The sequence below is a fragment of the Vicia villosa genome, linkage group LG2, assembly GCF_029867415.1.
Source record: "Vicia villosa cultivar HV-30 ecotype Madison, WI linkage group LG2, Vvil1.0, whole genome shotgun sequence".
NCBI classification, from domain to species: Eukaryota; Viridiplantae; Streptophyta; class Magnoliopsida; order Fabales; family Fabaceae; genus Vicia; species Vicia villosa.
In genome coordinates, this window is record NC_081181.1 from 85,393,626 (window position 1) to 85,416,111 (window position 22,486).

General features: G+C 38.2%; 1 protein-coding gene across 1 annotated transcript; it reads right to left on the minus strand.

Moving 5' to 3' along the window:
* Positions 1-11,241: 11,241 nt before the first annotated feature.
* Positions 11,242-12,237, minus strand: LOC131649510 (uncharacterized). Its single transcript, XM_058919271.1, has one exon. The coding sequence runs from the start codon at positions 12,235-12,237 to the stop codon at positions 11,242-11,244; it is 996 nt and encodes a 331-aa protein (XP_058775254.1).
* Between the last annotated feature and the right edge of the window lie 10,249 nt (positions 12,238-22,486).

Genomic DNA, 22,486 nt, shown 5'->3' on the forward strand with positions numbered 1-22,486 from the left:
GTAGCAGAGTTTCAGAGGTTGAATCTCTGCTCAACAATGGAGATGAGCGTATAGTGATGGTGAGGGTGAGGTTTGATGAATGGTGTGGCAGAGTGAGAGATGGTGAGGAGTGATGAATTGCGTGAAGAAAGCAGCTGAATTGAAGGTGATGATGATGAAAATCGATCGAGAGAGAAGTGTGAAACCGGTTTCTGATTTATAGAGATGGAGGAGATTCCATTTCTCAGGTAACTACCCTTCTCCTCTTTTGTTAATCTGTTAGGAGTTGTGTAACTGTTTTTGGAGTTTGCTACGGATTCGGTTAGAGATTGGTTATAAAAATCTGTTAGGGAAGTTAGTTAGTTTGTAACAGAATTTAGGTAGTTAGTTATTCTGTTAGGGTTGTTATGATGGTTGTAAGTTTGGTAGTTAGAAACTGTTATATAGGTGGTTAGGTTAGTTATGAATTCTGTTGAGCTGGCGGTTTAGTTAGTTTGTTTGGGAAGTTAGTTAATATGCAGTACTTTTGTTCTGGTTTAGATGGACAAATTTAGAGTTGAATGAAGTGGCTAACCCGATTGAAACCAAATTAAAACTGTGCCTTTTCTGATGAACTTCTGTACTCACACATTTGCATCTGTTTTTCTTGTTAGAACTGAACTAAGTTATGTGTGAATTGATGTTAAGACTGTGTTAGACTTTATTTACATTGTGCAGGATGTTTGAACATGACTTGGTGGTGTACTTGTGGCTGTGTGCGAGTCCGGTATAGGTAGAGCTATGTCACAATATCATGTGTAGTGGTTGTTAGGCTGGCTGAATGTATAACTGACACAACTGAAGTTCGTTTTTTTCCTTTTTTTGAACGGTAATGTGCGTATGGTTCGGTTTTGGAACTGTCATGAGGTCACATAATGCAGGTATAAAATAGAGGTATGTGAATTGGTATATGCAAATGTTGGATACTCTAAGTGAGCTACATCTGTCTTGAACTTAAACGTCGAATGCGTGATTTTGTGGACTTGTGTTGCCTCTGTTTTGATGGATTGTCAATGCCAACTAATCTGAGACCTCTTCTTTGTATTGCAGGACTCTTTTCTTTGAATTGCAGGGCTGTAATGTCCCAGGAGAAGGGGCTTTGCCAGTGTGTGGCTAATGATCTCAAAGGTGGGTCTGCTAGTGTTGTCTTGAATTTCAGCAAGTGCCGCGACAGCATCTCCTGTCCTTAACTAATGATATATTAATGTCACAGAGCTTTGCCACACAAATGGCTGTTGTCCTGGTTTTGGATGTTGTAAGAATTATGTGGTGCAACATGAGATAATGATTGAAACAAATAGGAGTCCAATATACTTTTGTATAAATTTTCTCTTTTGCATTTGTAATTGGAATTGGTAATGGATTTGAGATTTTTATGGTAAAGAACATGGTTTTGGATTTTGTAATGAATTTGGAATAATGGATGGATATAAAATTCGAATAACTTCTTCTCCAAGCCATGGCTCAAGATAAATTGTTCTTCACGCAATCACCATAAGAAACTCAATCTCAAAAAGGCTTGTCATAAGTTAACATCTTTATCCAAATGAATTCGTTCAATATTGTATTGTAACTTATAATTCAAGCAGTGCACCAAATAATTATGTCCAAGTTCCATGGTAAAGATCCCCTTGGTTAATAAATGAATAGTGAAATACCAAATCCAGTTGATCTCAATAGAAACTTTGATGGACGCATTCATAGGGAAATAAACCCTGATCCAGTCGATGCCTTTGATCCACCACCACTAATTTAATGAACCAGCATTATGCATGATATGTTAGTGACCTGATAGATGAGATTATGAGATGCATAAACCAATTAGAGATAAAATTAGGAGGGCAAATTTTGGGGTGCAACAGTCCCTCTCCAGTATATACTCCTCTGTCTGTCAGTATCGTCAGTATGCATGCTACATTCATGACATTCATCATTCATACATATTTGCATCATTTATGCATTTTTGCATTTTTCAAATGTCTGCCTAAAATCACTTATTTAGGATATATCTATCCCAAAAAAAGAAAAAGGAAAAAAGAGAAGAAACAAAAATGGGCGTGTCATCTCTCCAGTAGGTCGTCACCCATAAGCAAAAAGAACATATTCTTTCTCCAGTTTCCCACTGAGATCATTCCTCGTGGAAGAAGGTTGCTTTAGTTTTCTCCTCTCAAAACAAAGGAGAAAATTCCCATTCGAGTTCATTCCTCATGGGTACAAAGTCTTGTTTGACTGTCTCTTTCCAATTCATTCTTGGTAAGAACCTTGTCTTTACCAGAGATTCAAATTCCGATTCCTCAAATAGAGTCGTGAAAAAACAGAAAATAAGCAATAGCCTCATCATCTGAGCAGTTTATGTTTCTTTCAAAAGATTCTTCCTCTCTAGGAAATCAATCATGAAGACCATTTGACAAATCAGGGCCTTATTACTGTTCACAAGGCTGAATAACCAGTAATTTCCCTAGCAAAGTCTCCGAGATCATTTTATCACTCGGCTGATAATTGATCAAGTCTTCAAAACCACTATCACAAGGCTGGTAGTCGGTAACCTTTTGTTCTGGTTATATTATTCAACATGTCTATCACAAGGCTGATAGTCGGTAATATTAACCGAACCTTTGAAACTCTTTTTTACTTTGTCAAGTCTATCACCATGCTGATAGTCGGTAATACAGTTTCATACCTTTCACCTTCGCATTATTAAACAAGTCTATCCCTGTGCTGATAGTCGGTAATGTCGATAGGTAAGCTTTTCTTACAAAGCTATCATTCCCCGGTGAAGCATACACTTGCTTTCCCGAAAAAAAAAAAAAAAAAAAACGGATTCTCTTCCTAAAACGGATTGAGACATCCTTCCCAACCTCTTTTCCCCAGTGGAGTCAGTTTGATATCCCCTCGGTAAAGATATCCTTGCATCATTCGCAATTTTGGTATCTTAGGTCCAAAATTTGCGTCTTCTGATATTTAAGTCTCTTCCACCCTATCAAAACGAAGATTTTCAATCTTCATGTCTCAGGTTGAAGAAACTTAAATAGGGGCATCTGTCATACCCCAATTTTTGACCTAAGATACCACCTCATATCATCTGCATATGCATCATTTGCATCTCTAATAAATTGCATAGCTTGTGTTTGCTACTTGTGACTCAGCAGGGTTTAATCAAGAAATCACTCATCAGTACAAGTAATAGTTAATTAGGGTTTTGTTCTCCCTTCATCTCAAATGAATCATCTTCATCAACAATCAACATTTGGTCCTCAGAGATTCATTTCAACAAGCTCAAAGGCTCTGAATTGACTGAATTAGGGTTTTGACTGAAGACAACATACTCTTGACTTTTACTCAGGATTTGACCTAATGACTTGGGACATGACCTCAAGACTCCAAGTACATCATTTTGACCTAATCCATTGGCTCATAACATCTCCTATACAAGGATTGATCAACAGTGAAATTTCAAGTCATCAGAATTAGGGTTTTTGAACTATCAGGGACTGAAATCAGGGATCACATTTGGGAAACCCTAAAAATCCCCAGGGAGTCAATCAAAGACCTCAATCATCTTCAAATAGTCCCTATGACAATATCCAATGGAAATTACATCTCAATTCAAGATCCACAGTCATCAATTTCATCAGGTCGACAATTAGGGTTTTTGACCTAATTCACTAAACCACTGACTTTTTAATCAGGACATGGTGCCACAACTCAAACCATGGCTCAATATCCTCTAATGCTTCAATATGATCCATTCATACCATTCATATGGTAAGGATAGCCTGTTTCATTTGAAATCTCCAGAAACGCGATTCGTCTGAAAAAGTCAACTGTACAAGATCACCATTGACTTTTGGGGAATTTTGGTCAACCATGACTTTTGAAGTTTTGAATCATCAATATATGATATGAGAAGTCATTTGATCAAGAAAAATCAAGAAAATCAACCAAGAATCAAAAAGTCAAAAGTTTGACTTTCATACTTAGAAAATTTTTCTAAGTGTTTTTCATGGTTTTTTCCAAACTTTGGAAGGGAATTTCTCAAAATTTCACCTACAAATTGAAAATAACTTCCAACATGAAAGTTGTAGATTTTGATCCAATAAACAACTTTGACACATAAAGTTTTTCCATAAGATCAACCATTTAAGAGATATGGAGCTTCAAAGTTGGCATCTTTGGAAAATTTCACTTCAAACTTCATTTTTCTCAAAGTTCATGGATCTTTTTCACCCATTTCCTTAAAGGTCTTGAAGAAACTTCCAACTAGGGTTTTGAAGTACATAACATGAGCTTTCCAAAATGTCTAAGAGCATGAAAAAATATGGAGTGTAGCCATGGTTTTGAATTTTGTCATTAGAGGTCATTATGCATGAAATTTCAAGCCATTTTCACAAAGTTCTTACACTACATGACCTATAATCCACGTGATGACACACCAATGCAATAATTGGAAGATATTTTCTGATTTGAGACAAATGGGAAAGAGATAAGAAGCATAGCCAATTTTAACCATGGTTTAGTCACTTTAACCATATGCATTTAATGGTAAGATTCCATTCTATCTCTTAAGCCAAATCATCATTCTTTGATCCACTTGCAAGAGCTCTGCATTCAGAAAGTTTGGCCTATAAATAGAGGTGCAAATCACTCTTCAAATCACACCAAAACCTCATAATCATAGGTTTTCTCTCTTCTTTCTTAAGTTGCAAGTTTCATGAGTTTCAAAGAGGGAGAATTGCAATTTCCATCTCTTGCAATTTCTGAGCAAAGTGAGGGTTCTAACATCTCATAAACATCAAATGTGATGTGTTTGATCCATCCACACACCCCAAAAACACCTAAAATTCAGAATCACTCTTCAACCTCCATGTTTGCATATAATGAACCTTATCATGCCAATTTCCATTCCAGATCATTTCTGTCCAAACTAACCTTCCAAACACCATCCATATACTTCATATGAACTATCCAAACACTCACCATCAACCTGTAACCTCATAATCATCAAGCTCGATCCATACTTGAAGCTTCTGCAGATCGGGTTCCATGTCCTTGCTCAAGTGAATTCAAACTGTTCCAAGCATTCAAACATGTTCCATAAGGTCCATTGATGTTGTCCAGATCAAGAAACAACAACTGGAACTCCTCATTTGCAGAATTCGATTCTCAGTTTTGCCATTTTTAAGGTAAGTGCTCATGAACTTCAAACTCTATTCTCCATGCATCATAAATGAAATATGAACATACCATCTTGTTTCTGCACACATGAGGATCATTAACCCTCAATCAATTGCTATTTATCTTGCACATACACAATTTCATGATCAATCTCAGAATTAGGGTTCTTCACGATTTCCAGAAAATTGATGACCTTAGAGTGGAAATAAATGAAATTAAAGATCACCATCATGTTCCTTATGGAAAATCGAGTGAAATAGACCCCTTACTTGATCCAAACAATTCAGTTTTCAGAATTTTCAAATTTGATTTGGGGATGTGTTCTTGGCGCCTTTTTTTTGTTCATAAATTTCAAATGTTTGTTTTTAATATAATTAAATGGAGGCATATGTATAACAAGCTGCGCGCGCAGCTCAGTTGGTCATTGTTTTGATTGGCAAGCATGAGGGCGTGGGTTCAAGTCCTTGTGGAGACAAAACCAATTTTTTTATCACTTATTTTTCTTATTTTTCTTCACAAACTTCATTTAATTAATTAATTAACCAAACTAATTCATTTTTTCTTCATTTTTTAAAAACTTCTCATTTAATATATATATTTTATGAATATCCAAAAAAAATCACAAAAAATATATTTATTTAATGTATTTTTAATTGAGTTTAAAATGACATGTTTTTAGGTGTTTTAATACTTTAAAATATTGTTTTCCATTTGATTTTCAAACTTAATCACTTGTAAATATTTTTTTGAGCAAACCCTAATCATCTAAGTGTTAATTAAGTATAATCTTTTTGCTTATCTTGATTAAACTAACTTCTTTCAAAATTCAAATCGTTTTGAGACGAGCGATCGCGATTCTTTTTCAAAACGATAAAACATTTCTTTTTGATTTCAAAAGAAAACTTTTGATTAATCTTTGTAATTGATCAATTGATTTTCAAAACGAAGTGGGGCCTCTCGAATATTAGAGAGTGTAAGTCCCATTTCTTTTCTTTTTGTACAGTTTGTTTTTTTTCTCAAAACAATAAAACTTCTTCAAAATAAAATCTTTTCAAAACAATTTTCAAACAATTTTCAAATCATTTTCAAAACAACAAAACTTCAAAGAAACAAAACTTTTCAAATATACCATGGGCCTCCATGTAGGTATAAGTCCCAAGCCCCTTTTGTACAGACCTTTGCCTTTGTACAGTTTTTCTTCAAACAGAAAACTTCTTTCAAAACAACTTTCAAACAGTTTTTCAAACGACGCGTCTGTAAATAAAACAATCAACCATGTTTTGTAAATATACCATGGGCCTCCATGTAGGTATATGTCCCAAGCCCTTTTGTGAATACCTGTTTACATAGCTTTGAATAAACTCAAAGGGACCTCTCCTCGAGTATAAGTCCCGAACCCCGTGTATACAAATGGATCATGCTTACAGGTATATTTCCTTCATAAACTCCATTATATACACACACTTTGTCATATATATAATTGTTCATACTTGTTCATGTTTGTTCATACTTGTTCATGTTTGTTCATATGTGTGTTATATATGCTTGTTCAACTTAGTACAACACTAGGTTCCCCATAGCCTCCTATTGGGCTTCGTGCAAAGAATCTCCACTAGTTTAGGTTAGGACATAGAGTATGGTTTCCCGGTGAAATCGCTCTAAGAGCTCAAACCAACTATACCATGCCTCCCCTTGGGCTTTGTACAAACGAGTGACCCTCCCATAGCCTCCTCTTGGGCTTACAATGCAAGGACCCTGGATTGTCCCTCCCATAGCCTCCTCTTGGGCTTACAATGCAAGGACCCTCGGATAGCCTCCTCTTGGGCTTCGTACAAGGACCCACGGGCTTCTTATAAGCATCCCAAATATCCGAATCAAATACCCTAGGAGATTAGACATTTTTCATCTCTATGATAGAGTATCTCATCTATATCATCACAAACAATCAAACAATCAATCAATCAATCAATCAAACTTCTTTTTGCCACAAGGCTGGCTAATCAATCAAACCGTTTTGCCACCGTACTGGCTGATTAATCAAAGTTTTTGTCACAAGGCTGACTTCATTGAAACTTTTGCCACAAGGCTGGCTGATTAATCAAAACTTTTTGTCACAAGGCTGACTTCATTGAAAGTTTTTGCCACAAGGCTGGTTAAACAAACAAAAAACATCTTTATCATTCTAAGTGCCATAAGTGGCATGGCCCAGGGCTTATAATGAAAAGATTTTCAAAACAAAAAACAAACAGATGTATGTGATGATATAGATTAGATACATCGAACATTTAGATGACATTTATCTCTTTTCCTTTGCTTCCACTAGCATAAGTGGGAACTACGATTGCTCTGACTTTCTCAACATCCCTTTGAGAATACGTAGGCACAAGGTCGTATCCTTGGCGAGCAAAACTTCTCTCTCAAACCACTCAAACCTTAGCACCCGTAGACCCCGAGCTACAGATGTTCTGATTCCCTCTAGGGATATGTATGCAGAGGATCGCGATGATCTTTGCGAGCATAATCAAACAAACACCTTAGGTCCCACCTCTTTCTCACAAGAACCTCCACCATAACAAGAATGGAATAAAACAAAACAAAGAAACCTATAGAGTACTATAGATACGTTGGGTGCTAATACCTTCCCTTCGTATAACCAACCCTCTTACCCAAGATCTCTCCCCCCACTTTTAGGTTATTGCAGCTTTTTCCCTTTTCCTACTTTGGAAATAATAAAAAGTTTGGTCCGTACAAAAGAAAAATCATTTTTTTGAGCACTCGAGCCCAAAGAAGGCATCAGGTGTCTCATCCCGAAAAAAAGACAACGATTTTTCCCCGCGACAGTGACACTCGAATTACCCACTGGAGGACAGTCATACTTCTTCCCTCGAATATACACAACATTATAACTCCAAGGAACAACCTTGGAATTACTCACAGAAGAGGGAACGAGAGATGAGGTTGAAGGGGTCAGAGGGGCATCTGGAACCTGAATGACCAACGGAGTTCTTGGAGCTTGAATAACCAAAGGAGTACTCGGAGCATGAATGACCAAAGAAGTACTTTGAGTCTTTGACACCTCAGCAGAATAGTAAGGGATCTCTAAAGTGGCCACATCTTCACCAGAAACAACCCTTTCCACTCTAAGAATACCTTCATCCATCAGCTTTTGAATCTCCTCCCTCAACCTGGCACATTCCTCTGGATTAGAAGAACATTGTAAACAGAAGTCATGTAGTTCACACAAAACCTCTTGTTGCACGAGATATTCTCTAACAATTGCAAGCGGCATCTTAACCTCATTAACATCGGTTACCAGGATTTGGTCGTCACATAACTCAACAACATTGATCGCACCTGTGTGAGGAGGCATAGGATTATTCTGCACATTAGGACCAGTAGGAGTGAACGAGATAAGCTTGTCATCAAGGAGATCTTGAACCTTTAATTTGAATGCTCTACACTTTTCAATTGTATGGCCTGGAGCCCCTGAATGAAATTCACAACGGGCATTAACATCATAACCGGGAGGAAGAGGACTAGGTGGAGGACCAAGTTCACGAAGCTGTACCAACTGACCAGCAAGCAACTGAGGGAGAAGCTGAGCATATGACATCGGAACCAGATCTATACGCCTATCTTGGTACCTTGTCCTCTGTGGGCCCCTTTGACCCTGAGGCTTGGGATTCTGTTGACGATTCTGAGGAGCAGCAACTTGTTGTTGTGGGATGAATGGCTGTTGAGGTGCCACCCATGGCTGTGGAAGAGCAGCAGCATATGCTTGAGGGACATATGGGCCAGGAACAGCATAAGGCATTGGGTAATAAGGAGGTGGAACAGCAGAGTATACAGGAGCTCGGCCTTGGTCAACAGAGGCGGTGCTAGTCTCGCCTTCTTTCTTCTTCACAAATCTGGAGTATGGCTTCTTACTATTACCATTAGAACTGCCAGGATTAGTAACACCTTGAATGGTACCAGCTTTAATACAGTTCTCAACCCGTTCACCAATGATGACCACATCTGAGAAGGAAGGAGAAGTATTACTAACCATGTGCTGAAGATACGGCCCTTTCAGAGTTCCCATAAATAGATCAATCAATTCACGGTCCAAGAGAGGAGGTTGGACTCGAGCAGCAAGTTCACGCCACCTCTGGGCGTACTCCTTGAAAGACTCTTCAGACTTTTGTGACATATTTTGCAGCTGGGCACGGCTAGGAGCCATAGCAGTATTGTAGTGGTATTGTTTCAAGAAGGCATCAACAAGTTCTCCCCAAGTACTGACATTAGACCTCTCGAGTTTCATATACCACTCCAACGGGGCTCAAGTGAAACTGTCCTGGAAGAAATGCATAAGCAGAGGTTCGTTCTCAGCGTGAGCGGCCATCTTACGACAGTAGGAACGAATGTGAGTCTCTGGGCAGGTAACTCCCTTGTACTTATCAAAATCTGGCACCTTGAACTTCGGGGGAATAACAATCCCGGGTACCAAGCACATAGCAGCAGTGTCGAAACTCGAAGTTTTAGCAACCTCAACAGCCTTAAGGCGTTCTTCAAGAGCTTGGTACATCTTAGCAGTCTCGATCAACTCAGCAGTAAGATCATGTTCAAGATCAATAACCTCGTGGTGGTCATCCACTACTTTAAGTGTCTCATTAATAGGAGTCTCCTTAGTTTTCACTCCTCCGTCAGCAGAATTGGTAGGAGCATCCTTGACCAATCCAGCGACACTCCTTCTGAGCTCCTCTTGTCCTTGGACAACGACATGGAGAGTCTCCATAAGTTGGGTCATTCTTTCCCCATAACATCCATATCCCTACGGAGGGCAGCTTGATTCTGTTCAAATTGGTCCATGATTCTCTTCTCGTTGTTTCTGGTGCGGTAAGGATGTAAGAAAGTCAGCTTCGTCGTCGGAAAAGAAATCTGTTGTTGGAAGGGACCCCAATTAGAATCTGATAAAAACCTGAAAATGCAATATGATATGAGTGCATGGGTGCATGTGTGCATGTTTTATTATTTTCAAGACTCTTTAGCTTTGTCTCAGGCCAACAACACAGGATAATGGAGAAAATAGTGAAGCATAACCAAGATAAGCACAACCAAGATAAGCAAACATAATCGATTAATTCCAAAACCAAGTTCTTGAAGTACAAAATATTCTGCTCCCATGAGCCAACAAATACAGAAATAGAATTAGGAATCCCATCGAACAAATCTGGTGGTGATTCTACAACAAAATCAGCATTAAGCAGGGTCCCCCATGTCCACATGACGGAGAGGGCTTTCCCCGATGTTCTTATCACTCCAGGTCTTCATTTCTTCAAAGAGCTTCTTGGTTTCAACACGGGTTGACCTCTTAATGATTTCTTGAATCAGCAGGTCTTTTCTGAAATGCATTGTTTCCATGTGGCGATTCTTCAACTCCCAATATGTAGCTTCCTCCTGAGCCTGGGCACTATCTTGATCTTTTTCTCTTATCTGACCCTTCAGCTTTCGGATTTCTTCATAACATTTTTCTATCTGTCCTTGGCGTTCCAACAAGAGTTTGTCTGCTTTCTTACGACGAGTCTTCTCTGAATTGGCTTTTTCAGTCTGAATCTGGAGCTTTTCAGTTAGTTCTGCCAACTGAGTCTCATAATGGTCTTTCAGCTTCTTTTCTTGAGTTTCAGTAGATTTAGCACCTACATTCATCCTTGGCCTCTTTTGAGAAGTGCTCCCTCTAGCATACAATTCTTCAAGCTCTATTTCTCTTAATTTCAACTTATGGAGTGCGGAAAGCTTCTCTTGCCGAGCAGTATTCATCTTAACATGCATTGTTTCCACCTGTTCAGTCAACTTCCGATTCTGATCCACAGTTTGATTATAGCGAGGCATGGAAACAATGTTGGGTTGTTCACCAGCAGGGGGGTACAAAGGATCTTTAGGAGGGAAGGGCATCCCTTGAACAGCAACCACAGATTCGACCCACTTAGTATAATCCTCGTAAGTAGCACAATCTCGCTGACCAAAATGTTTCTTATCTCTCCAACAAATACTCTTCCAAGCTTGTACAGCTTATGCCATCTGCCCACTGTCGGTGGCTGAATGATAGAAAATATTCTCAGCAATTTCTGTCTGCTCAGGGGGACTGATAAAAGCATATCCAAATGTTCTCCTAGCCAGGACGGGATTATAGTTGATTCCACCTCTAAGACCCATGAGAGGTACATTTTTGAACTTTCCGCAACTCATAATAACTTCCATGTCATCTAAAGATCTGTTGTGCCAGACAATATCTTTGGCCCTAAGCCCCATAATCCTCTCAGCCCACTTAGATGTGTGCCTATTATCAACGAAAGCACCACGCTCAGGAAAGTGTGACCTGAACCAACGATATAGCAACGGAGCACAGAATCTAACCAAACCTCCCTTCTGACTACTATTGTGATGAATGGAGTGATAAACAGCCCCCAAAAGTGTAGGAACCGGATTCTGCAGAATGAACATATGAATTGCATTCATGTCAACAAAGTTAGGAACGTTTGAGAACATCATGATACCATAGATACTTAGAGCCAGGATAGCCCTAAATGTGTCCCATTCCTTTGCTTCAGCAGCCTCATAACCCCTTTTGACCCGAAACTCCATGCAAAAACCAAGACCTCCTCCCTTCTTGGTGAGATTTGCTTCCACGACTGACTTGCTCAAATAAAGAGCCTTAGCAATTTCAATGGAATCAGGGGCCTTCATGGTGCCATAGTATGGTACTTCCTTCTTTATAGGAACGCCAAGAAATAGGGAATACTCTTCTAATGTTGGAACCAAGAGGTAGTCGGTGAACATGAAGCAGCGAAGGGAAGGATTATAGAACTGAAGCAAAGTATGAACTCCCTCTTGCTCGTACTTGGTGAACGGCATCTTGAGAAGGCTCAGAATGTACCCATATTTTTCTCGGAAATTGGTTGACTCATCTGGCGTAATCTTCTTTGCTAAACACCCAAGGGAATCCAGATTCGGATCCAGGAAAGAATAAGAGGGGTTGCGTCTACCAGTCTTCATTGGTAGGGCCATGTGTTGGTCGGAGACAAAGCCAAAAGTTCCTGAAAATAAATGAACATGCATGTTAAATGATATGATGGAATGCATTTCATTGGGAGAATCCTAAAGTCTTTTCAATATTTCTTTTTTCTTTTCATTTCTATTCTTTTCTTCTTTTTGTTTTTTTTTTTTTGCAAAAAGAGTATATACATATTTTTTTGGAAATAGATTTTAGGATTCTCCACGAATGAAGTGAGGTGGATGCAATAGCATGATGTGTCATGTGTGTGATGTGGTGAGAGACTGAATGTCCCTCGCAGCTCTAGATATCTGGGTAACACTGAATGTAACAGGTTCAAAAATCCGGCTTCAGATTGCAAAATGGAAATTAGGGTATGATGAAGGCTAGTATCCTGTCCCACCCCAAACTCACAGGTATGGATTCTAGACACAGACAGGTGGTCCCTAATGGTCACTAGGGTCTACAGTTCCCATGGGGTACAAAGTGTTTGAGGCAACAAGCGTGCCAGACACAGTGTTCCATGAAAGAACCTCGCCCAGTTGTGGTACCCCATGTCAAGCTCGATCGTAGCAAGAGCCACGGGAGTCAACATGAGCATCCACGCTAATCCTATGTGTCACTGGCCTGGGTAGTGGGCCTTTTACCTCAAAAACCCCCACCTGCAAAACAAAGCAGAAAAATATGTGGCCCCCACGGAGACCCATAATATAGTCCAGATGCATGATGTGCAAGCAGAAATAAACATGATATGCGAGCAGAAAATGAACATGCAAACATATATACAGAATACATAAACAAACAAAGAAACACCCAATAAACAAACAACAAACAAAGGCTAGGATCGACTTGCTTAGGTATCCCCAGCAGAGTCGCCAGTTGTCGCATGCTCGCGAAAAATGAACAGAGTCGCCACTAATATATTTATCCCATAAGGGAAAGGGATATCAGAAAACCTAACAAAGGAAGGAACAGGGTCTTGCGACCAGAGAATCAAGGTACGGGAGTCGGTTACGCAAGGGGAAGGTATTAGCACCCCTCGCGCCCATCGTACTCGATGGTATCCACCTATGTTTGTTTCTATCTAAAGGGTGTGTACTATGTCTATGTCTAAATGCGAATGAATGCAAAATGTAGGGAAAAGAAAGAATTGTACTCGCACGGGCCCTACCCCGCTGCCTACGTATCCTTTTCAGGAATCAGAGTTACCGTAGCTCGGCTCACGATTTTCTGTTTGTTTTTGTGTTTTTTAGTTGGGCGGAGTTAACGCTCGCGCTCTTGCATAAGGGGACAACCTAGGATGCAATAGAGCGGAGATAACAATGCCCTTAAGAAAGGAGAGAAGAGAGAGAGTTTGAGTGTTTCGAGGAAATCCCTAAGGCAAGGGAAACTCGAGTTACTCTTTGGTTTGTGTCTTTTAGAATTTGGGAACTTACGCCCGAATGGTTCCCTAAAGCAAGGGAGATCCAAGCACTCGAATGATTCCCTAAAGCAAGGGAGATTCAAGCTTCCATTCCCTTTTTAATGATTTTTCACTTTTTTATTAATGTTTTTTAAGTATTTTCTTTGTATTTTTTAAAGGGATTTTATTTGAATATTTGTTAAGTGTTTTAATGTTGTAAAAGAAAAAGAATGAAAAAGAGAGAACTATTCCTAATTTCTAAATCTATGTTATTATAAACCTCAAAGAAAGGGAGAAAAATTATTTAAGCATCTCACAACATAGGAAAATATTCACAAAAATAAAAGGAACAAAATCTAAACTATTTATGAAAATTATTCACAAGCAAAGGCATTTTTTATTCATGTTAGAAACTAATTTTTGAATTAAGACTAAAAACTATTATTTTTATGGTTTATCAATCAATTAAAAACCAAAGGAAACAACAACTAAAAAATCAATTAAAAGAAAATAAAGTTTCTAAAAATCTAATTGGTTGAAAAATATTTTTGTTATTTTTATTTAAGGAGAAAAACAATTAATATGCAAAAAATAATAAAAGAAAGAGGATCATTTTTATTTGTTTTTTATTAACAGTAGAGGGGTGCAGAAGTATTTAACCAATGAAATAAAACTAGTTATAAGCGAAAACTGGGCTCAAAATGGGGGTGGAGATAACAGTCTGGCGCTAAGGCCCAGTCACTAACATGTGGTGCATTAGTAAAGTAGGGGTATGATTCAGGAAAGGTTCCGGGCCCAGTGCACGTGAGGCCCAACGCCATAACCATTTGTTCCATTTTTTATTTCCATTTCTTTTCATTTTTTTGATTTGTTCAGTATATTGCATGTGAAATTGTATATGTAACGTGACATAACTAATATCAATTGGACAGTGGAGTTTAAGTCACATAAAACAAAACTACTGCACAAGCCAATCAAAATGTGACAACTCGATTGCTAATGATTGAGAAACGGACAAACAATAATCGGAAAAGAAAAACCAGCGCCAATCATTTGAAGACACGTACGCCGGCCTGAAGAAAACGTGAAAAACACACGCGCCGGAGATCCCTTGCTCAGTCATCTTCTCCGGTCACTCCGGCGGCGGAGACACCTTGAAATTTCCAGAAATCAACCGGACTATCACCGTTCCACTCGGATTCTCACGTAGATCACGGATCTACCACTAGTTTTCTCTAACTCTCCCTTAAACTTCAAAACCGAGCATGAATCTAAAACCCTAACATTCAAGATCTACGCTAAAACTTAAAAGCAAGCACACCAATGGAGTTCTTATGGATTCTAGAGCACATTTTCATGAAACAGTCATTCAAAAAGCTACAATATCATCCTAACAGAATTCAACGAAGAGAGAGCTCCATCCGATAGACATCAAGCACAGTCACAGTAAAACACATTAGCAACATCATACAGCATGCATATGAATGCAGAAGAAAGATCCAGGAGCTAACCTGAGAAAGCCTTGGATCCAGGTATATGCGTCGCAACTCACGAGCTCCAATTAGCTATCCGAGTGTGGTGTTCGTATTGCAGAAGAACGCAGCTTCAAGATAGCACCATGGTTGCAGAGCAGGGATTGAAACGGAGATGAGGAAGTAGGGACGATCTGTGGTGGCCGGAGTTGGTTAAAAGAATCGGTTACGGTGGCCGGCGAAGTTTGTTGCGGTGGTGAGAGGTGGTAGAGGTATGAGTGAGGGAAGAGAGAGGGAGAACTGAGGGAGAGGGATAATGTGGAGGGAGCAAAATGAAAGTGGGAGAAAGAGAGAGGAAGGTATGGAATGTATGAATCGTGAGTGAGTGCAAGTGAGTGTGATAGCTTTATATAGGGAGTATGTGAATTTCCTCTTTGGTGAATGGGAGAAGTGGGACTTGTTTTGTAGACTTTTCCTTGCAAACCTAATGAACAAGTTTCTGCATTTGTAGTAAAACCTCATGCAAACTTTTATGAACTCAGCACTATGGCTTGGCTTGATATGGAATGGTTATGTTGTATGTGTTTGCATGTTGCTTATTAGAACATTCATGGCACTCACTTTGTGAACCAGCAACACTAACTACAAGCCCTTAAATGATTCATTCTTGAGGCTGATTTAAAGAGCACCTGGCGTAGAGTAACTTTGGAGTTGGAAGGTTCTTGGATTGATGCTTGGGGTGTGAGAAAAGTGGCTTGAAACTCACGAGAATACCAAGGCTACATCTGCCCGCGCGTGACTTGGCTCAGCCTCATGGTCTTAGCAAGAATATGATTTGGCTAGAGAGCAAGACTTTGAGGATCCGTATCTTGGTCCACACATACTCAATGGCTTCCATCTATGGCTCATTAGGAAGAAGACATAGCAAGGAGTGGTTTAGTATCAAGAATGATCCAGATAGAGACCTGTAGGGATCTAAAATTAATCTCACATTTGGCCCATCACGTGTTTGACAAAATGCCGCACGCGTGACTCGTTTCCTAACCAGGCCGGATGCATAACATAGGTTTTGCGAGGGCACAACTTTGGGGACTCCTAAATGATTCTTTACTCACTCAATTGTGTCAATTCTCGTTTCATTGCTTAGAGGGCATGGAGGAGAGGAGAATGACACCAAGTTTGAGCTTAGAGCAATTTTGTAGAGCTCAAGGATCAGCTTGACATTTGGCATGCCAAGTGCTTGATGAGATGCCTGGTCATGACTTGGCTTGTGACTTGGATTGTGACTTAGGTTGAATGGATTTTTCAGTAACTTCAAACCACTTTACCTCTTCATACAACCTTCAAATGAAAAAGTGTCCAACTACAAAGTTGTTCTCCTCCATGAGAGGAACAACTTTGATGTTGGAAATTTCTCCAAAAAATGCCATTTGCCACGTGTAAATCAGGGCTGAAGTGGACTGCTCATCCAGATTTAAAACCTTCAAAAAAAAATTCTAAGTGTTGAAACTTTCCTTTTTTGTCATTTTTCTATTTTTGGCAACTTTTTTGTCAAACTCCTGATTTTATCCATTCTTTGACTTTTCTTGACTGATTTTCCACCAAAAGTCAATATTTGAATAATTCTTCTGATTTTGACCCAAAAGTCAACTGTTCTGATTTTTCTGATTATTGATGGAATTCTTGATTAAATCTTCTCCAGTCAAATCCCGTCAAATGAACACATCCACATAGTCAGCATGAAAGCTTCTCCCTTATAAAATCCCTTTCTGATTATATGTTGACCAGAAAGTCAATTGGTCGACTTTGGTCAAGGAAACCCTGATTAAGAATAACCAGATGAATTACAAGCTTGTACACTCCCACCAATGCCTTGAATTGAGAAGAACCCTAATCCAGGAAGACTTCAATGAAAACAAAGCCACATAATCACACCTCAGATCCTCACATTTGGTAGGAAATTCCTTGCCATAAAAGTTCTTTCCTGCTAGTCTTTGATTGATATCAATGATATGCATGCATGGGTATGGATTATGACCTAAGTGATGTATGTACATGAATGCAAAGCCCAAGCCAGTTAGAAGTAAAGGGGTAGGACAAATTTGGGGTATGACAGGTCCAAAGTCAAGAAATGCACCAGTTGAAAGATACAAGCTAATACATTATAGGTCCTTTTGAAAGCCAACAAAAAGACACTTTTTCTCAAAGGATGGTAAATGAACATGGTAGACTCAATGAAGGTGAAACCAAAAGGATATTTTAGAGGACTCTTTGAGCTTTCTAAAAAGTATAAGAACACCTTCATATGATTAAAAATGAGGGAGATGTGCTTGGTACAAGTTGGTTAATTTTCAAGAAAAGTGTGAAAACCTTAAATGGCCAAATGCAAACTTTCAAGTAATGGGCCTTTAGTATTGCAATTCCCACGAAATATCAAATGTATAGAAGGCCCATGGACCAAAATTTATTTATTTTATGATATTATTTCATTTATTTTTGAGTTTATTTATTTAAATTCAAAATAAATCAAATAAAATTATATTTTTGAATAAATAAAAGATACCATGGAATATTCTCTCATCTAATCAAATCCAGATCTCCATCCAAGGGCTAGCAAACCGTGAGAAATAGTATGAAAATAGATTTTGACCAAGAAAAGAAAGTTTTGAATCAAGAATCAAATCAAATTTCCTTTGAGTTAAAACATGATTTCTTTCCAATTCTTTCAACCCTAATCTATCCTATTATATATACTCAGCAAATGCAGCCTCAAAAGTCACGAACCCTAGCCTCAATAACACTCTCCAAAAAACTCCAAAGTTCAAAAGAGATTATGGCTTGCAAAAAACTCCAGTTGCAGTTGCTTTCAAGCCCAACCAACGACCTAATTCTCCTCCAAAGACGTGCTAGGGTAAGACTGGACCAAAGGACACGTATTGATTCCCTCAGAACCACCATACCACATTCATAAGCTTTGTTCATATTTTTATTTCATATTTTTGCATACTGTGATGTTTTAACATAATTTGATGCCACTAACATGTTCCTGGATTCATTTAGAACAGCCTTGACGTACTATATGAGAGCTTTCAGATCGGAATCAGAAAACACCATTGTTAGGGCTTCAAGAACGTAAACGTTCGTATCCTACATTCCAGGCCGTATTCGGTCAAAAAGACCATTCCAATGAGTCTGTAGCATGACTTTATGATGATCTGAGTTGTTAGTTTTTGCTCATATTTCGTTTTTTGCAACGTTTGATTCTTGCAGGTGATAGCTACGAATGTCGCATCCAGAAATCGTAGCAAAATCCAAGCTAAACCGCAGCAAATAAATATTGCATGGCCTGTTGGAGAAGACGATGACGTGCTGCATCGTGGTTGGCCGGTCAAAGTCCCCTCTTTCTCTCTCAGTGCGTGATTGGTTGGTCAAAAGGGTCCAAATTCCTATCTCCGTCTTGATTGGCTGAACGCGCGCTCCAGGGTCCCACGCGGACTGTGCCTTTGACTCAACCATTTATCTTTGAATTTTATATTTATTTTATTTGTTTGGTTGAACTCACAAATTGCAGCAACAACACAAACGGCCAGCACGTCCCTTTGCAACCTTCTAGTCCCCAGTTCGAGTCTGGCTGGGACACTTTTTTGTCTATTTCTTGATTTTCCACTTGTTTCCATGATTCTAACTTATTCCCTATTAGTTTCTTTTAAACAATTAATTAATTAGTTATTAGGTTAATTATATAGCTTAGTTTAATTAATTAAATTAATTGGAGTAATGACCTTAGAAATTAGGATTGATTATTTAATTAGCTTAATTCTCACTTTTAATTTAATTAATCAATTTAGAATAAATAATTTAAGATTAGTTTTAATTAGTTAGTTAATTATTAAGGGTTAAATCAACATTAGGTTTTAAAATAGGTAAAAATTTGTTTTTTCTAATATAGTTAACTTTTATTTTAATTTTGATCGTTTAGAATTAATCAGACTAACCTCAGAATTAGTTTTAATTAAGATTAGCCTCTCAAAAAACTTAATTTCTCGTTTCTCACGATTTTCTTTTTCCTTCTATAATTTTTCTGTGATTGTCGCATGCATGATTCGCTTACTATTTTATCTTTATATCCTAGAGATTTTGTATAGGTTACAAGAGTTTTGTTGTAATAGTTTTTTTAAATTAGGATTTATTTTCTGCACTCCCGACTTTATTGTAATCCCCCTCCCCGAAGCCCTGTAATAGTTAGGTTTTATTTCCGATTTTACTTTTTCGCATGTATGAATTATTAGTAATTAGGTGTGTATGGCAAGATATTGAAATCAAACGTTATCTAACCTAAATACAAGATGAAATACTCGAATCTAACACACGTGATTGCTGCACACACTCACCCCTAGGGTACGCCCCTCTTGTATGCCTTCAAACATAAGATCGTGTCCCTCGAAATGTAGAGGTACCCATTAGCAAAGGTCCTTCAAAATAAAATCGTCACTAAGTCCCTCGATGACCCTCGATTGTTGCCTACGAAAAAGTGACGATCGTTCCTTCGAACTTGCTAAAAGGTACCTCTACTTGTTGCCTTCAACGACCATCCGATGACCCTTCGATTGTCCCGAACACGTCCAATAAATAGGACTACCTACCCTAAATGGTAAGGATAGCCCTATCCATTTCTTAGAAGAATAAAAAAGCATAGAAAAAGACCAATTTAGGGTAGTGCTCTTAATATGCTTAGCTCGATTAAAAAACATCTTTTCAATACTCTTTCAAAGACTAAGGCTACGCATTTACGCTAAAGTTCTTAAGTCCATTTTCAACTTAAATCAAACAAAAAAAAACATGAGCTAAGTAAATTAAGAGCCCGTAGACAACTATAGATGAAAAGGGTGCTTACACCTTCCCTTTTCATAATCTACCCCCCGAGCCCGTTTTCTTAAGAAAGGGTCTTTTTCTGTTCTTTTTACCCTTCCAAGATGTTAGACAAAATAAAATTTGGTGGCGACTCATGCTTACCGCACCATTGTATGCTTGAAAAATAAAAGTCAGTTCACCGAGTTACACCAGCAATCAACATTTGAAATCTTGAGAACATTGTTTCAATGGACTCATTTTCTTCCATTTTGAAAGCTTCGTATTTCTGAATGAGAGCCAGAGCTTTTGTCTCTTTTACTTGAGCATTTCCTTCATGAGTCATTTTGAGAGACTCAAAGATGTCATGTGCAGTATCTCTGTTTGTGGTTTATTCATACTCTTGTTTTGAGATAGCATTGAGCAGAATATTCCTAGCTTTGTGGTGATTTTTGAAATCTGCTTTTTGTTGTTTGATCATGATCTTTCTATCAATCTTATTTCCTTCTTCATCTACTGGATGTGTGTAGCCATCTAAGACCACATCCCATAAGTCAGCATCTTGACCAAGAAAGAAACTTTCTAGTATATCTTTCCAGTATTCAAAATATTCTCCATTAAAGACAGGGGGTTTTGTATAGTTGTTGTCGCTTTGATCAGTTGCCATAGTTTTTTCCTTCTGAATCTTTTTCTGACACGATTAAGTGTTTGCACCAAGAACCAAGAGCTCTGATGCCAATTGAAGGTTTAAAAAACACTTAGAAGGGGGGTTGAATAAGTTTTTCCTTTTTTCGTTCGCAACAACATTAGACAAAACGCAATTATTTTTATCTTGATTTGTTTGCAACTTAAACTACTCCAGTCCATCCGCCAAGGTGATTTCGACTCTCTCAATCGAGGACTTAATCCACTATAATCAAAACTGATTACAAATGCACAACCAACTATCGTGACTAACAAAACAATGCACAACCAACTGTCGTGACTAACAATACAATGCACAACCCCACATTCATGTACATTCCTGTTGTATGCACATTCCTGTTGATTTACACTTTGTACTTTATATTTTAGTTATGTTATCATCTTTGTATATATCATTATTGAAATAACCCCACATGCATGAGACATTCATCAATCATCACATCATATTCATTCATACATGATATGATCTAGGGGTATGTCATCCCTTTTATTCACTAAACTTTTATAATTGAGTTGTTTACATACATTGTTGCTTAACTCCCCTTTGATTGTATCCATGATACACATGCTATGTCTCACATACCACTTGAAATGTCCACCATGAATGATTGCTTGAGATTTTTAATTCCTCATTGTTGCTAAAAATCCAAAGGAATTGGAATGGTATTGACTAAAATGTTCAAGGTACTCACTCTCTCTTACTCCTCTTTTACTTAGTGCTTAGTATTGTTAAAGCTTAGAACTTTCTCCTTATTTTAAAAATGGTTTCGTAAAGCTCAACCTCTTTTAAATCATCCTTGGTTTTGTATTGTTAAAGCTCAACCACCACTCTTTCAAATCACCCTTGCCTTATATTGTTAAAGCTTGGCTCCATTTAAATCTTGTTAAGTAATGATAAAGCTTAACATTTTAAAAACCCGTTGAGTATTGGTAAAGCTCAATGCCCAAAAATATTTTTCCACTTGGCTCTTTTATTTTTCTTTTGAGGAGAACTACAAATGCTCTGACTTCCCTATTGCACTTAAGGGGTATGTAGGCACAAGACGCGTTGTCTTGCCGAGCACACTTTTTAAATTTCTTTTCTCACCATCCCACTATATTTAAACAAAACACAAAAACAAAAACAATAAAATAGTAATATATATTTCCAAAGAGGTTCTGGTAGAGTACTACGGATGTGAGGGGTGCTAGTACCTTCCCCTTGCATAACTAACCCCCCAAACCTAAGATCTCCGTTGATTTTATTAGTTTTAATTTTAAAAACTTCTTTGGGTTTTATTTTTCTCTTTTCCAATTTCCTTTGGAAATAATAAAGCGTTGTGGAGACTTTCACTAAAATAACAAGCCGAGTCAATCCAATGGCCTTCAGTTTCAATTTTTCACCACTACAATCGAGATGCCACTTATTTAGATAACTTCCCAATGCGATTGTCAATATTTTTCATGGATACTTTAATGTTCTTGTTGGATGCTTCAATGTCCTTGTTGGATGCTTCAAGGTTCTTGCGAAACGCTTCAATTTTTTAGTGTCTTGCTTCCAAGTTGCTATGAGCCAACTTGAATTGGTTCATAGTCTCTTCTAGAAGAGATGGCTCACTTTTAGGTATTTCTTAAGTGATCGTAATCTCCTAAGTTCCTTTGAGTAAACTTCATAAATTTGTTCAAAGTCTCTTATGGAAGGGAGGGCGTCCTTGGTGGTGGATTTTGAGGAGCTTGATTGTTTAAACTTTGAAATTAATTATGACTCCAATCACTACAAAAAATAATGTTTTTCATGACGAAGCTTTTACAACGAACGAAACAAAACCGCGGGTACATGTGAACAGAGTGAATTGT

What these genes read in the sequence shown, in the direction of transcription:
- LOC131649510 (XM_058919271.1), bottom strand. Translation starts at nt 12,237, where the DNA reads ATGGCCCTACCAATGAAGACTGGTAGACGCAACCCCTCTTATTCTTTC.